Genomic DNA, 17,063 nt, shown 5'->3' with positions numbered 1-17,063 from the left:
CCCATGGGTCTCTAACCTCTCTTCCTTCCCTCTCCAGCTCCCTCCTCCTCCTCCTCACATCGGTCCAACACCTTTATCCCTTCTCTCCAGCTCCCCTCCTCCCATAGATCCAGTACCCCCTTCCCTTCCCCTCCTTCCATGAGTCCAGTACCCCTCCCTTCCCTCCCCCCCCAAAGGGTCCAGTACCCCTCCCCTCCCTCCAGCATCTCCCCCTCTCCCTATGGGTCCAGCCAACAACCTCTCTCCTTTCTGGACCTCCTCCCCTTGGATCTGGCATTTTTTTCTACTTTCTACTTGTAACTTACATGCTCTTGTGGCCAGGTAGCGATTCACACAGGCTGGTTCCATGGCCTTCCTTCCGCCATGTCTCACCCTCTCTAAAGCAACTTCCTGTTTAGCAGTCAAAACGGGAAGTTGCAGTAGAAAGGGTGGGATGCGGCACAAGGCAGGCCATTGTGAATTGCTGACAGGCTGCACGAACATATAGCAGTAGGTAAAAAGAGGTGAAAAACCTGCGGGGAGGAGGATGGGAAGTGAGCAAAGGACTTTTTTTTTTACCACGGTAAAAAGGTTTTTACTGTTCCCATGGGGTGGTAAAAACTTTGTTTTTGCGGTAATTCCGTTTGCAGTGTTACCATTACTGTGGATTTACCATGGTTTACTGTGGTAACCGTAACCATGTCATTCTTTATTGAGCACCAAAGGAACTGTTACCTTCTTTATTAGTTCCATGGCCCCTGTGCTTCAAAGGTGCTTTTGCTGTTTTTTTGTTTTAAAGACTCGGCCACATCTTGGAAGGCTGAAGGAAAATTTTTACTTATTTTCTAGATCCTGATGATTTTGGCAGCATGTGTAGCGGGATGGATCATTTTCCTTTCTGAGGTATCGGCAGCAGATCACATGGTTGGTTGTTTCTGGACATCTTTTGCCTAGTCTGACAATGCTTTGAATGTACTTGGTGGTCTTTTCTGCCATTGTCAGATAAATTAGATACTCAAAAGGAGGAGGAATTAAAAAGCAAAAAAATCCCAAAGAAAAGATGACTCATGGAAACGTTTACCTCCTGGTGGAGGAGTCTAGTATAGTGATAAGAAGGCCAGTGTTAATAAATCAAGGCTGATGGCAATGGGTTTCCCAGTAACTCTCACACCAAACACGGGATTTAACATTAAAATAAATTTATTCCAACATTAATAAGCAGATGCTCAGAAAACAAAAGGAGTAAATCATGACTGATGGCTTGTCAGACACCATGGAACAAGATGGACTTGCCTAAAAGAACATCAAAAATAAGCAAAAAAGTAAAACTCAACAAAAAAGGAACTAAGATGGGCAGAAACATACAAGAAAGAAATCTACCTCTGATGAATAAGTAGAGCAGTAGAAATGACATGTCTGTTGGTAAGGCAGAAAACAATTAACTGAGGCTTGCCAAACAATTACAGGGGAACTATCCTGTATGCAACAGAAGACTCTACTGGTTTTCCATAGAAAGCTCTAACACATGGCCTATGTGTGTAACATTGAATGACAGCACTCCTCAAAATGACTCCATGATTCACCATATCTTCAGAGATTGAGCTGCCCCTCCCCCTCAATGAAGCAGTTAACATCATAGAGCTCCCTGCACTTCAGAAATGAACATGCTGTTTTCATTTCCTTAATTTCAAGCCAGTCTGACAAAAAAAATCAAAATCACTTTTTTTCCAAATGCAAGACACATACGGTAAGAGGTTATGTTTGTTATATGTTAGCCTACTTCTAATAAAAAGCAAGTTACAGGAAACTGGGGGTGAGGGAGGGGGAATGCTAGAAGGCAGGAGAGGGCTGTGGAACTTACTGGACGAGAAATAGAGAGCAGGTGCAGACTCAGTCTGTGCTGTGCTCTCACTCTGACTGGACTCTTGCAGCAGCGAGGACCCATCTCCGGGGCAGAGAGGGGGCGCTGGCAACCATGCAAGGAATTAAAAACAAAACAAACCCTTTGTTATAGTCAATAAAATAAAAATAAAAACGAAACCAATGGACAACAAAAAAGGAAGACACTTCTCAAACATATCCAGCTCATCAGAATAAGGAGAGGCAGCACACAATGACAGGTCTGTCTGACACCTCTTGTCTTGCTCACCCTACAGTCCTCTCGTTTTACATCTGTACCGCTTTTAACCTTAGTCAGTGGATGAGACTCCCATGCAAGGGCAGACATAGCCAAACAGGGGATAGAATGACAGATTTGGTTTGGGGGGGGGGGGGGGGGAGGGGGATGGTGATAAAAGAACTGCATGATACATCAGAGAAATACAGAGAACTAAGCTGGTCACACCTGGAATGTAAAAGTTCTGATTTGTTAATTGTAGGCCAGTAGCATTTATTTTGCCCATGCAGCCTCTAAAAGGGGGTGGCGGGGGCAGAGCATACCAAACAAAACTTACTTCCAAAAAGTTGCTTTGACGCCTCCTTCTGACTTTTACCAACAACAATATTCACCCTGCCCCAACAGCTAGAGACATGCATCTGTGCCTTTCCTTTCACTGAAGGGCTGAAGTCTTGTGGTAACAGCCAGGTGAGACTTCAGTTCAGCAGCAGGTGGTCAGCAGCCCATAATTTCCCTGGTTGTTGGGGCAAGGTAAGTGCTGTTTTGGTGAAAGCCATTGGGAAGTGACATGGCAACTTTTAAAAAAGTAAGTTACGTTTGCTGCAGTCTGACATTTTTAAGTTTTGATGGGCTAAGGGCTGGCTGCCAAAGGCCAGGCGAGGGGTTGGGACGAAGGGGGAGTCTCTTCTCCTGCACCCATTATCATGGGGGAGGGGGCTATGCCACTGTTGTAGGCTGTTCATTTATTGTGTTTTCAGTGGTAGTTAGGAACTGTCACTGTTAAGCAGAGGTAGAAGAGCGTCTTGGACTCTCAGGGGAGAGATCCCTGCACATAGACATGGAAACCCCAGTGCATACTCTGAGAAAGCCAGTCAGTACTAGAAGAGGTATCTGTACCCAGAGAAAGACAGTGTGACCCTCCCATGCCTGTTAGTACTTGGGCCTGAATACTGTTTATTAGACCCAGGGTGAGGTGGCACAGCCACTGGCTGCTAGACTAAGCCCATATTCCAAAGGCTTGAGGGCGCATCACAGAGGAACCAAGATGTTTCATGCTTTGTGTACGACTAAGGCTCAGCTAGTAGTATTGCTTTTTGTGAATTACTTGTGCCTAATAAAGTTGTTGGACCCTTCTACTATGAACCCTCCTTTGTTACACACCATTACAAAAGCCACATCCTCAGGGGCAGGAAGGTGAGAGGAACACAAACATGTTTTCAAACCTGAACCATTTGCTTTACCCTGCGTACACATTTTAAGCTTCTAATCTTTCCACTAGCTTTATCTATCACTAGAATCTGTTGATTTCCATTTATAAGCTCTTTCCAAACTACTGCTTCCTACTTAGGAGTTACAGAAGAATCACAGGACCAAACAGAAAAACAGCATCACTCTTCATGCCCACAGCCCCCAGGAATTTCTACATCTTAAAATTACACAACTGCAGCTGTGTCTCGCAGGTTGCACATTGCAACTTGCCTCTTCCAAGTTCTAAGGCTTGTTTTCCCAGAACCATGATAGCTTATGACCCACATGTAAATCTTCTTGGTTCACTTCAGTACAGTGTTGGTGACAGAAATGCATTTGATAGTATAGTAAATGATGGCAGATAAAGACCAAAATGGTTGCCCAACAACGATTTGCCCACTTTGAATAGATATTCAGACATTACCATATCTTTCTACCCAATGTCCCTCCCCTAACCCATCAAAATCCTACCACTGCCTGTCAGAGTTGCAAAGGCCGATTCACACAGGTTACCCCCAATGCTATCTTGCTGTTTTGGGCTGTAGCCAGGTGTTTCCCAGTACCTCATTTCCATCCTCTTGCCACCAGGGATCCTCTCTGCTTATCACATGCTGTTCAGAAGGCTATCACTTCTGTCTCTGCCATCTCCTGTAGGAGAGCAACCCAGGCACCCACCACCCTTCATGTGAAAAAAAAGTTCTTCCGATAGTGTCCCTATGTTTATCCACTCAGAACGTTCTAATGTAACCCCCTAATTCTAGAACTGCAGCAACACCTTTTAGTATTTAAATATCTTCATTTTATCCCTCTGATTCACCTCTCCTCTAGGGTACACATATTTAGATCCCCGAGTCTCACTTCATGACTTCTGATGCAGACTGTACACCATTTTGTTACGCTTTCTACAGAATGCTGTTAACCTGTCTATCCTTTCTGAGAAATAGTCTCCAGAACTAACATAGCATTCTAGATGAGATTTTACCAATGACATGAACAGAGGCATGACCACTACCTTTCTTCTGTTGGTTATGCCTCTCCCTATGCATCCTAGCATCCTTCTGGTTCTAGCTACAGCCTTGTCACACTCTTTTCCTACCCCAAGAGCATCAGGGTTTATCAACCTAGGGTCTCTCTCCTTAACTCAATGGTGCACACACGTGTTTCTAAAGAACATAGAAAACATGGGTATGGTCGAGCCCTGAGCCACAAGCAAAGACCAGTTCTTGGAACCCTCTCTCATCCTGTGAACATTTAGCATTCTCCGTTCCCCATGCAGCCAAATCCTCAATGGCAGTAAAATGAGAATCAATTTCTTGCATGAACTTTAGTCTTCTTATAGAAAATCAATGTCTTAAGAGATGGCTGGAAAGAAAAACCCCTACCCATTTCTATATATTAGACTATAAGTGGATTCTGATGGTTGAGGTTCAAAATCAAAAAATCCACTCAGAAAAATCTCAATCTCAGAAAAAGTCTCATACTAGAGACCTTTTAATTTCACTTAACATGGGATTTGAGTGGTAATCACTATAACCTTGCCTAGTCAAGCGGGATCTGTGTCTTGTGTATCACAATTTAAAGCAAAGCAGAGAAAAAGAAGGAGGGTACTATGAATAGCCCTTCCATTGCTTATACTATCACAGTATTCAGGGCTAACTAGCTCAGGATGCATACTTACCTTTCACATCTTCATCCTCAGTGGTGGTGTTGCAGCTCTCAGTTGACCCCTAAAATGTCAAAGAGAGGACATTAGTCAATGAATTTTGCAAGAAAGTTTTGAGGATAGATACAGTCCCTCCTGTGATTTTGTTATCATTTACATACCTAGGAGTTTACTGCCCAGAGGGAAGGGAGATAGAAGTAGAGGTAGAGAGAGGACCCTGGGACTGGGGGGATCCATCACCAACAGGGAAATGGTTATGTGGAAGGAGGTGCCTGGGAATGCAACACAAAGGGACAGACACAGAGATCCTTATCGGTTTTCAGCACAGAGGGGAAAGACGTAGACATGGAGAGAGGTGCTGGGGGGGTGGGGGGGAGGTCGGGTCACTAAAAGTCTGGAATAAAGTGTGGAAGTTTGGCAGGAAAATATTTTGCTTTCCATGATTAAGTGCGGCGTGCACTTACCTTAATGCCATCAGTTGCATTATGGACAACAGTTGTTTGTGGTTCCTTAAAAAAAGGAGGAGGGAGAGAAGAGAGGAGGAAATATGTAAATAAACATTCAACTTAAATATTTCTTATCAGCAGTGTTAAAGAAAACACTGCAACAAACTGTATATTACACACATATGCCTACAGATATATATATATACAAGTCCACTGACAAAATAACAAGCACACGTACACAGATGTTCATATACATACAGACTCATACACCTGTGTATTTACACAGCAACACTAACACACAGACAGGGGCATACACAACATGTTTAAACTTGGGACTACAAAGTCACACTCAACTCGCACAAACAAGCAGACCAACATACAACACACAGTCAACATACAAGGATATACACAGGTATTGTCACACTCCAAGTCTGCATACATAAAGGTCCTACAGATACACACAGCAGCTCATAACCAGGTACAAAAGCATCTGTACACATTAGTGCGTGCATAATCACGCTGACATGTGTGAGTTCACGCTACATAGTGAGCTTATTTGCACATACAAACAAGCATACTCTGAAATGTGAACATACGCATGCTAATCTGCAAGTATATGAGCCTATTTAAAAGTGCCAGAGCTACCCAGGTCCAGGAATGAGATCTTGGGCTAGTCCTGAAATTCTGTCAACCCTATCCTGCGGCATTATTGGACCTGCAATACTGATTCCATTGGGCTAAATCTGGGACTATAAATACCATGCTGTCTTGGCATGCGAGTTCAACACTACAAATGGACAAAAGGTTTCCCTTCTGTAACTGGTTAACTCTGCAGCTCCAAACAGTCTACCAACCCACACTCTTTTAACCCTGTCAGTTGTCACTAATATGTTGACAACAAACTCGTTCATAGTAACATCACACAACCTCACACACCAAGGTAACACAATTATACACACACACACTATAATGGAACTAATTTATTTCTTAGGGTGGGGAAATATGCACTAAAAGGAAATGTGCAAGAAGCCAAAGGCCCAGCTTGGAGAAAACTCCCCTTCATTTATACAAAATACCGCCATACTAAGTTTGGGCCTAGGACAGACACAACAGTTGCAGCCACATTGATTTCACATTAATTTCTGTATGGTGTGGATGAGTTGCAAGCAACCTGTCTCCAGTTTCTAATAAGGTAAAAGCAAAGGAGCAGATCTGAAGAAAATCTTAATATTTAAAAGAATTTTATTCACTACAATCGATAAAAAACCAGGTGCCTATTTTTGAAGCCCTTTCAAAAAAAATTATCAATACATGACAGAGTATCTCATTTCTTTGATTCTCTTTTTCATATCATAAGATCTTTTATTATATGTCATAGTATCTGAGCATAATCATTTCAAGCACAGAAACTGACTATACGGTAAGTTTGATTTTAAGGATCTATGCTGATTGCTTCTAAAATCCAACAACTTATTTACATCTGTTGGTTTATGATAAATATCTGTCCTAAACTCCATCCTGAATGCCAATATTTATGTCTAGGAATGACACAGCATTGTTTTTTTTTTATCATAATGAATTCTTATCTAAATTGTTAAGCTATACATGAAATTCTTGAAGATCCTCTTGCCATCCCAGATCATAAGGATGTTGCCAATATATCTCTTCCATAAGATTACATTCTTATCATACTTATATACTGTAAAAAATATTTCTTCTTAAAAATCCCTATGTATAAATTTACCAAAGAGGGTGCCATACTGTCTCCCATTGCTGTCCCCTTAACTTGTTGATAAAAACACCCATTAAAAGAAAAATAATTCTTAGTCAGTGCAATAGATGCCAATTTGACAACAAATTCTGTATGTACTCTCAACAGAAAGTCCCTCTGCCTTGCTTCTTGTTGTGGTTAAGCTGGTGTATGATGACTCCACATCAAACATATCTAAGATAACATGTCCAGTGCATCTAGCGGTTCTCAGTATGGTAATCATATCTGCTGAACCATGAACGCAAGATGGAATTAGTTTAACAAAGGGCCTTAAAAATGTATTTGTGAATACGGAAAGCAGTTCTAGTACTGATCGTATAGCAGAAATAACTGGTCTACCTGGAGGTGATTTCAAACACTTGTGGATCTTTGGGAGTACATAGCAGGGGCGTAGCCACAGGCGGGCCCGGGTGGGCATACCCAATTTCGGGTCAGGCCCACCCAGCAGCAAAGTTCCTGACGGCAATTCCAGTCGCAGGCTCCGCTCGCAGTCGCAGCGGTTCCCACACGCTGCCTGCCAGTGCTGGCTGCCGCTCAATCTCCTTGCGCTACTAAGCGCTAACCCGGAAGTCTCTCCTCTGCAGGAGAGACTTCTGGGTTAGCGCTTAGTAGCGCAAGGAGATTGTTGAGTGGCAGCCGGCAGGCAGTGTGTGGGAATCGCTGCGACTGCGAGCGGAGCCTGCGAGTAGAATCGCCGTCAGGAACACTGCTGCTGGGCGGGCCTGCAAGGAGGGTGAGATGCTGCAGCTGCACGGGGGGGGGGGGGGGGGGGGGGAAGATGTCGCATGGGGGAGGGAAGACGGGGGACACAGCAGCTGCACAGGGGGAAGGGAAGATGGAAAGAAAGATGCTGCACAGGGGGCAGGGAATATGGAAAGATGAGGCTTGGTTGGTGGGTGAGGGAGATGCACGGGGAAAAAGGGAGAGATGCAGCAAAGGGGCAGAGGGGTGAGGAAGGGAGAAGTCTTGGCTGTGTATGAGGTGGAGGGGAGGGACACATGCTGCATACAGAGGGGATAGGTGGGGAGGGGGAGAAATGGTAGACATAGGGGTGGAGAGGAGGGAGAAATGGTGGGTATAGTGGTGGAGGGAGGGCGGAGCAGAGAAAATTTTGTGCCCACCCACTTTGGGCTCAGGCCCACCCAAAACTGGCTGTCTGGCTACGCCACTGGTACATAGGTCATTGGTAAGACAGGGTTCTTAACTTCTAAATAGTCTAATTCCGTTTGTGTGAGGAACTGCCCTTCCTATATCTAACAGTCCTTTAATTTTTTTTTGGATGGAGGGGGTAGGGTCATTTCTGAGTTTCTTTTAGTAACATACATGGAGGTGTCATTAAGAAACATTTCATACATCTTTATTAGGGGGAGGGTGATGCTGGGCAGCTGCCACTTGCTATTTCTCTTAACAATGGACATATCTATATTAGTAGAGTTATTTTTTGAAAAACAATTTTCAATTTTTTTATGAGGCTTTTAATATATAACAATTCAACAAAGAACAAGAAAAAGGAATAAAAAATACAACCATAATCACAATAATTTTCAATGTTCGAACAAATTTAAAAAGGTTCACCTTAACATTAAAAAGCATTGTATGATGGAGTAGGGCTAAAAGAAAGACCTTAAACTGTCTTCTCAGTTAAGTTCACATTTAGAGATTATAATATAATATTCCCTATTCTGTATTGGGGAAATCGCCCTCTCCCCACTGCTTAACATGGTTTCCATATTTATATTGTCTTTTGTTGATCTTTTCCACATTTGTCCCAACTGAAAAACCTGTTAGCTGAAATTAGCTCTGGATGGAGTTCTGTAAAGTGATGCAGACAGATCAAACACATTTTCTGAGTCACTTCTCAGCCTATGTGTTTGATCCATCTGCATCACTATACACAACTCCACCCAGTTTCTGTGCATGAAAAGATGGTGCTCAGATACTGTGACATATAATAAAAGATCTTCTGATATGAAAAAGAGACTAAAAAAAAGGGATATCCTATGTCATGTATTGATAATTGTTTCCAAAGGGCTTCAGAAATGGGCATCTGGTTCTTTTATCTATTGTAGTGAACAATTTTTTTTTAATACAAGATTTTCTTCAGATCTACTCTTTTGCTTTTACTACATTGGATCTTGCAGATCGTCTGCCCTATTTTTTTTTTTTGGCCCAGCCTCTAATAAGACAAATGCATTTAAGCTTGACTGCTTAAATACTTTAAATTTAAATGCTTTACTTTTTGTCTATTAGATTGTAAGCTCTTTGAGCAGGGACTGTCTTTCTTCTGTGTTTGTACAGTGCTGCGTACACTTTGTAGCGCTCTAGAAATGTTAAATAGTAGTAGTAGTAGTAATTACATGTGTTTGAGGGGAGGAGGAAGGGCCTTTGTCTTTATCCTTAGTAGCTTATAGTTGCTTAGTCTCCAGACCAGGACATTCATAATTTCCTAAGTGTTGTGGTTTTGAGATTAGTGATGAGGTGTAGAGAGCCAGACCCTTGTGGACACTAGCAATAGGTTTCAGAGAATTATGAATTGCCCTGAATAAATGGAAGTGTCCCATGGAAGGAAGCAGCAATGAGGAGCTGGGCACCCCAGATTGACAAATGCACAGGTTCCTTCATCATAAAGCACAAAAAGGGTCTTCTCAGACTGTCATAACCTTGCAAGCTCTAGCCTCACATCATGCAACTCTCCTAACTATATCCTAGGCCAGTTGTTGGCAGACACTTAGGGGCAAGTATTTCAAAGATTTGTCCAGGTAACTTTAAAACTTGCCTGGACAAATATTTCCTTTTCAAATTAGCAGCTCACATATTGGTTAAAGTTAGGAGTGGCGAAAGGTACTCCATAAGTGTGGATAAGTTCATCCAGGTAAAGTTAACTGAATAACTTATCAAGTATCTTGAACCAAACATCAAGCTGTTGCATACAGTAGTATGACAACTCAATGTATGCCACCTGTATTGCTGCAACTAGGCTCTGCTAACTACCCCCCCCCCCCCCACCAAAAAAAAAATCCCAGATCTTACATTACAGTAAGACATCTCTTTCTACCCTTAGCTCCTTAAATACACTTCCTCCCTCTCACCTAGGCATTTTATTCTATTGTTCTGTTGCTTCTACAGTTGAAAGGGTCCTTCTACAAAGCTGAGCCTTCTAGTGCCACTTATATTATATAATGGCTAGAGAGGACAACTAGCTCACTCCATTATTCCCAAAATGCAGAACGCTTTATCTCAGTCACGGCACCAGCAAATAAAAGCCTATGTGCCACTGAATGTGAGGCTGACATCACACTTCCCATCTGGAGGCAGAGCTGGCCCTACCATTGAGTGATAGTATTTTCTGCACATGGCCCCACTTTTTTGTCTTGCTTTTCAGCTCCTGCTGTCTTATGCAAATGAGGCCCCATATCTCCATGGGCTGCCCCTGTCTGTAGGAGTTAAGCACACTGCAACCCTATTTCTCCCTTGTGTGTCCTTCTTGCCTGTTGGTGCCACTCTGACCCCAAATTTGGCTTTCATTTCTGTAGTGCAAGAGAACAGACGGATGAACAATACCCACTGATCTAATCACTGGCTGGTCACCCGCAGAGAAGTTCTGAATGGGAACCTGCAGTCCCAACCTGTGCTACCATGAGCTGGCAAAAACAGTTACATTCCCCCACCCCTCTATGGCAGTGGTATCACCTGGCTCCAAGCTCACAATGGATAGACTGTTTCACTCTTGCGTTCTCTAAGGGTTAAAGAGACACAATCGGTGCTGTAAAACCAGGAATTTAAAAGCTGGCCTAGAAAAAGGGGGTGTTGGAACCAGGCAACTGCAAATGAGGCTAACATTGTCATAGCTCCAGTGAGACCAATTCTGATTGATCTGGAAGTCTAAAAGGAGGAGGAAACTGATGGGCCAAAACATCCCAAACATGAATCACCTGCAACCATCTTTTATATCTTTCAATCTTTTGACTGTCATTTTAACAATGCCTTTCAAGCCACATTAGAAGGGCTGGCATCTACTCAAAACCATGAGCTGGCAGAGATGATGTAAACTGAAGAAGGAGGGATGCAGCCACTAAAAATCAGCTGCTTAACTAGGACCAGGAGCATCCTAAGCCAGAATCATGCCACGTGTGACACTCCCATAGTGCCTCGCCCAGCCTACTGCACCATGGGCACTGCAAAGGAGACAATGGACATGAAGCGACTTTCACGCTCCCATTTCCCTTACACCCTGTGTACCACACCACTTACACAGCCCACGGGATGATCCTGACTAGGACAAGCCATTCTTGGCTGCTTTAACATGGTTATAAATCAAAGGTACTAGTACTAATCCTCAAGGTCCCCAAATGGGTCTGATTTTATAGAAGCTGAAATGTGCAAATTAATCTGGCTGTCAGACCTAATACAGCCAAATACCCTGAATATTCACTATAAATAACCTGGAAACCAGACCTGCATGGAAACTTTAATCATCAGATTTAATAAAACCAAAGACCACCAATTTTCAGCTTTCCAGTTTATTCAACCTGAGAATGTCCCTTTAACACCTGGAACTTCTGGTCTGGTGTTTGTTATGGGAGTAAGATGATTTGCCCCTACCTTCCCCAAGGCAAAAACAAACAAAGATGATGAGAACCACTGACAACCACTTAATCACCATGGACAAAGATTTCAAGCAAACACAAGACAGGCACAGCACAAGAAGCATTCCACATTCCCCACAGAACAGTCCAAGCAAGGAAAACCCAGGAAGTATAGAGGGGGAAGATACCATTGATGTCTGTAATGGGGTGTTTTCTTTTGCAGGGCTTACTATGCTGTTTTTGTTGTTGCTCTGTGGCTGAGATAGAAAAATAGATGGTTTAGTCCAGCTAGTCAAGAGTCTGAAATTTCACCTTTTACTGCCTCCTTCACCAAATCTTCTTCTGTACTCATCCTGGTGAGGGGATACACCTTTCATTGGCCAATTTCATCCAAAGCACCACAGAGCTCAGAAGCTACTACCAGGTTTCAACTAAATACCTGAACTTGGGTTTTTCAGTATGGTAATGTTGATGAAATGACTCATATGATTGTACACATCAATGGAGATGCAAATAAAGATATACAGGAACAGAGTTCTAAGTCAAAGTTCTAGAAGGAAGGGGTGAATGGATTGGGATGCTGCTTTCAGGCTAGTGTATTATTATGACAAATAATACACTGGCCTGGCACGGATTCTAATTCTATTCTGGCCAATCTTTTAGAGTATACACAGATGGGTTGTATTTATGAGCCATGCCAAGAAAGGCACAGCAGCTCTTAGAAAGGAGACTTAATTCTCTACACTCCCAGCACACATCAGCATGACCCCATTTGTGATTTATAAGTTCTTAGAAAGGTAAAATGAATACTATGAGACACATATGTTTGCACACTGGGTGAAGTTGCTATTATTGAATGTTTTCTTATATTCAGTTTTAATTAAGACTGATGGGCTTCCTTTATGTGTAACCCCCCCCCAAACAAAAAAAACCCAAAACCCTAACCAGCTGGCCTTTGTCCTCACTTTAGAGTACACCAAGGTAAGAAACATGGGTTAACAGCTTATCAGGCAGCAAGTTATGGACTACGATATCGACTATTTCAAGAATCTGAAGACAGATTTTCAATCCCAGCTAACATCCACAGAGATGCAGCACAGGCTGGGTTCATAATATCCAATGTATGTGACTGGAAGAGGCAATTAGACCAGAGTAAAGAGACAGAAATCCATTTGAAATTGTGTGTTCATAGACATTTGGGTGCCTAATTTTTGACTATTGAATCTACATTCCTCTATTTGAACAAGTTCTCTTTCTATTCCATCTGTCCTGGGTTCTCTAGTCCATTGTTTCTCAGTCCTCTCTTGGCTCACCACAATGAATTTACATGGGATAACTTATGTATATTGGCGAACCACTGCATGTAAATATTAGTTCATGCTTATTTATTGTGGTAATCCTGAAAAACCAACTGGTTGAGAAGCATGGCTCTAAATCTATTAATGAGCCAAGTAGCTGATGGGAACTGCACAAAAATCAAACTATGTGGAAGTTAGGCAATCACCTAATTAATACCAAATTACCTGTTTTTGACCTGCATATATAGATATACACATATATCCTGGTTTGTAAGGCTATTAGTCCAGTAACCTAGTTTAGCTGGTTCCCAGGCAGCTGCCTAGACATGGCAATGTATTCCTGTATATTATATTATTTTAGCTAACATTAGTATAATAGTAAACTGCATATTTTTTGTTAAGTCAGAGCCAAGTCATAATAAAAGTCAGATTCCTCACATTCCTTCCCATCTGATAAGGAAAGAGGCATCAACCAGAAAAGAGTTTTTCCCTACATGGTCAGGGATTTCCCTATTGGCTGATAGCCAGCCTGGAATGATCAAAGCTGAGGTATATCCTTGAGTGTCTTTCAGGCTCATTTTCGAAAGAGAAGGGCACCCATCTTTCGACACAAATTGGGAGATGGGCGTCCTTCTCCTAGGGTCACCTAAATCGGCATAACTGAAAGCCGATTTTGGGCGTTCCCAACTGCTTTCCTTCGCGGGGACGACCAAAGTTCCCGGGGGCGTGTCTGGGCGTAACAAATGCGGGACTTGGGCGTGCCTAACACATTGGAATCCTCGACCCATAATGGAAAAAAGAAGGGCGTCCCTGATGAGCACTTGGCCGACTTTACTTGGTCCCTTTTTTCGTACGACCAAGCCTTAAAAAGGTGCCCTAACTGACCAGATCACCTCCGGAGTGAATTGGGGATGACCTCCCTTTACTCCCCCAACGGTCACTAACCCCCTCCCACCCTCAATAAACAACTCTAAAAATATTTTGTGCCAGCCTCAAATGCCATACTCTGGTCCCTCGCAGCAGTATGCAGGTCCCTGGAGCAGTTTTACTGGATGCAGTGCACTTCAGGCAGACGGACCCAGGCCCACCCCTCCCCACCCCATATCTGTTCCACTTGTGGTGGTAAATGTGAGCCCTTCAAAACCCACCAGAAACCCACCGTACCCACATCTAGGTGCCCCCTTCACCTCTAAGGGCTATGGTACTGGTGTTCAGTTGTAGGTAGTGGGTCTTGGTGGGGGGGGGGGGGGGGGCTCAGCACACAAGGTAAGGCAGTTATGCACTTGGGAGCAATTTGTGAAGTCCACTTCAGTGCCCCCTAGGGTGCCCGGTTGGTGTCCTGGCATGTCAAGGGAACCAGTGCACTACGAATGCTGGCTCCTCCCATGACCAAATGGCTTGGATTTGGTCATTGTGGAGGAGTGGCCTAGTGTTTAGGGTGGTGGACTTTGGTCCTGGGGAACTGAGTTTGATTCCCACTTCAGGCACAGGCAGCTCCTTGTGACTCTGGGCAAGTCACTTAACCCTCCATTGCCCCATGTAAGCCGCATTGAGCCTGCCATGAGTGGGAAAGTGCGGGGTACAAATGTAACAAAAATAAATAAATAAATAAAAATTTCTGAGATGGGTGTCCTCAGTTTCCATTATCGCCGAAAATCGGAGACGACAATCTCTAAGGACGACCTAAATTTTGTGATTTAGGCGTCCCCAACCGTATCATTGAAACGAAAGATGGACGCCCATCTTGTTTCGATAATATGGGTTTCCCCGCCCCTTCACGGGGTCATCCTGAGAGGACAGTTCCTGTGGGGGGGGGGGGTTGCTTCATTGGGGGGCCTGCTAGCATGCAAATGCATGCTGGACAGGGCTCACCATTCCTCCCCAATGGTCTGCAAACCCTAACGTCAGCTCCGAGCTGGCGTAGAGTTTGCTGCGGCCAGCGAGCCAATCTTTGGAACGCTGGTCACTGATCATTGGGGATGAATAGGTTTAGCATGCATTTGTATGCTACTTGCGCTAAAAGCCCTGTTTTGTATGCTTTTGCATGCTAGTTGCGTTCAGCGCCCGTGAGTGCGTTGTTTCATGCTCTTGGGGGCTCTGATCATGGGGCGGTAGCAAATGCAGGCGCTAGTATGGTGCTAACAGCCTCTAGCGCCTTCATTTGCTTCTGATCATCGGCCCACCACAGAACAAGAGGCATGGCTCCAAAGCCCTCAGAGAACTAGAAGCATAGAGAGACAGCTCTGAAGTTAAGGCATATATGGAGTACCTGGAGGAGGGGAAGGACGTCCCTCTTGAACTCTCAGAGGAACCAGCAATAATGGACTGAGAAACTACTGAACAAGAGAACTCCAGCAAGTAAGGGTAGTGTGGGAGGACACATGTGAATATATGCTGTGTAGTGGGAGATGAACTGCCAGCCCTTGTTACAGAAGGGCTACTTACCTGAACTGGAGAAGTGAAAGTAATTCATTGTTGATATTCTTACTGAGGTGATGAACTTACTAAGATGAACTATTTGAACTGATTGGGGGAGGGGAACTGTGTGAAGCATTGTCAGGGCCTTAAAGACTATTGCTATGGGCGGCTGGGCCCGTGGAGTTTATAAACTGTTGGAAAGAATTGCTTTCTCAGACCATTATCTGGGAACTTTTCTCCTATGCCCAACTAAAGCCAATCCATGATGAGGGGAACTAAATTTCAGAGGAATCCTCTCCAGATCTGTGTTTTGTGAGAAGAAACAAGCATGCAGAGAAGGACCGGCTGACGCTCCCAGAGACAACAGCTGCTGTCCCGAGAGACTACAATAGTTTTAGCCCAATAAGCTGTCTGAAGAAAGAGCAAGTGCCACACTTTTTCAATGCGTGTATTTGTAGCTTAATTTTCAAAATATATTATATAGGTAGTCTCCCTTTGTATATTAAAGTGTATGCATGACTTGCAATAGTATAAAGTACTGAAAGTTCCCTCCAAAGATCATATGGTGAATGCTTCAAGTACTTTGATTCCCACACAGGTGAAGATAGTTTGAAACCCTCTAGACACAGGTGTTAAAAGAGAGCGGCTGAAACAAACTGATTTTGGAGGGAAGGGCAGCTGGATCAGCCCGGGAACTCAGGAGCTAAGCCTCGGCCTTCTCTCATGCCATCCACTGCAGTCTAAGGGCCGATGGTTTGCAAATTGTTGAAGCAGTTGACTATGATCTTATTTATCCTGAAGCCCTATTGATTAGACTAGATGTATTGTACCCTGTTTTTATGCTACTTGTTTAATATCCTCCTTTGATTTTTTTTTTTTGTCTGACTGGGATCAACTGTTGGCTACTATTTTTCTACTTGCTTTCCAAAATCAGTGGTTTTGGGTGATTTTAATATTCACTCTGATATGCTAATTTCTTTTCAGAGTCATGATTTTATTGCATTCATGGTTTCTCTGGGGTTTGACTAAATAGTTGATTCTGTTACTCATTATGCTGGTTATATAATGGATCTGGTTTTTGTTTTAGAACTGCCATCTGCTGCTTTAAACGCTATATTCCTCTGACTTGGTCAGATCATTCTTTTTTCTATTAACAAGGTTAAACCTACGGATTCTGAGAGGAAGTGATATCACCAGGAGAGATGGCTGCCTGAACTGAAGGCTCTGTTGTTAGCCGGCATAACTTCCCCCTGATATGCTGCTAGAGGTGCTACCTGAGCTGACTGAACTGAGTTTGTGTTAGTGAAGTCCTAGGGAGCATACACAGCATCTACAAAGCAGCTTGAAGATAGGAAGGCTCTGTTGCAGACCAGAGATCAGGCACTGAGAAGATCACGTGGTAGTGGCATGCAGGAGTCGCCAGACTGATGAATGGAGACTCAACATCGCTGGGAGCGTTGGTGGGAGTTACCAAGGTGGATCTACACGAGTTCTAAGAGGATATGAAAGTGGATATCTCCTTTGTGAAGACACAGATT

General features: G+C 43.5%; 1 protein-coding gene across 8 annotated transcripts in view; it reads right to left on the bottom strand.

The window, feature by feature from the left end:
* Nucleotides 1-17,063, bottom strand: part of CAMK2G (calcium/calmodulin dependent protein kinase II gamma) — a 563,068-nt gene that overhangs the window by 70,972 nt on the left and 475,033 nt on the right. For 4 of the 8 annotated variants that reach the window (XM_030203383.1, XM_030203382.1, XM_030203384.1 and 1 more), the window contains 3 exons: nt 5,471-5,515; nt 5,022-5,070; nt 1,841-1,945 (listed from right to left, as the gene is read on the bottom strand). In XM_030203383.1, the coding sequence (XP_030059243.1) occupies nt 1,841-1,945; nt 5,022-5,070; nt 5,471-5,515 (199 nt within the window). The remainder of the gene's footprint in view (nt 1-1,840; nt 1,946-5,021; nt 5,071-5,470; nt 5,516-17,063) is intronic. The other 4 variants (XM_030203385.1, XM_030203387.1, XM_030203388.1 and 1 more) reach the window with 1 other exon arrangement.

This window comes from Microcaecilia unicolor, chromosome 5 (assembly GCF_901765095.1).
Source record: "Microcaecilia unicolor chromosome 5, aMicUni1.1, whole genome shotgun sequence".
In the NCBI taxonomy this organism is placed as follows: Eukaryota; Metazoa; Chordata; class Amphibia; order Gymnophiona; family Siphonopidae; genus Microcaecilia; species Microcaecilia unicolor.
Note: the sequence above shows the minus strand (reverse complement) of the source record. Positions and strands in the feature narration are given on the sequence as shown.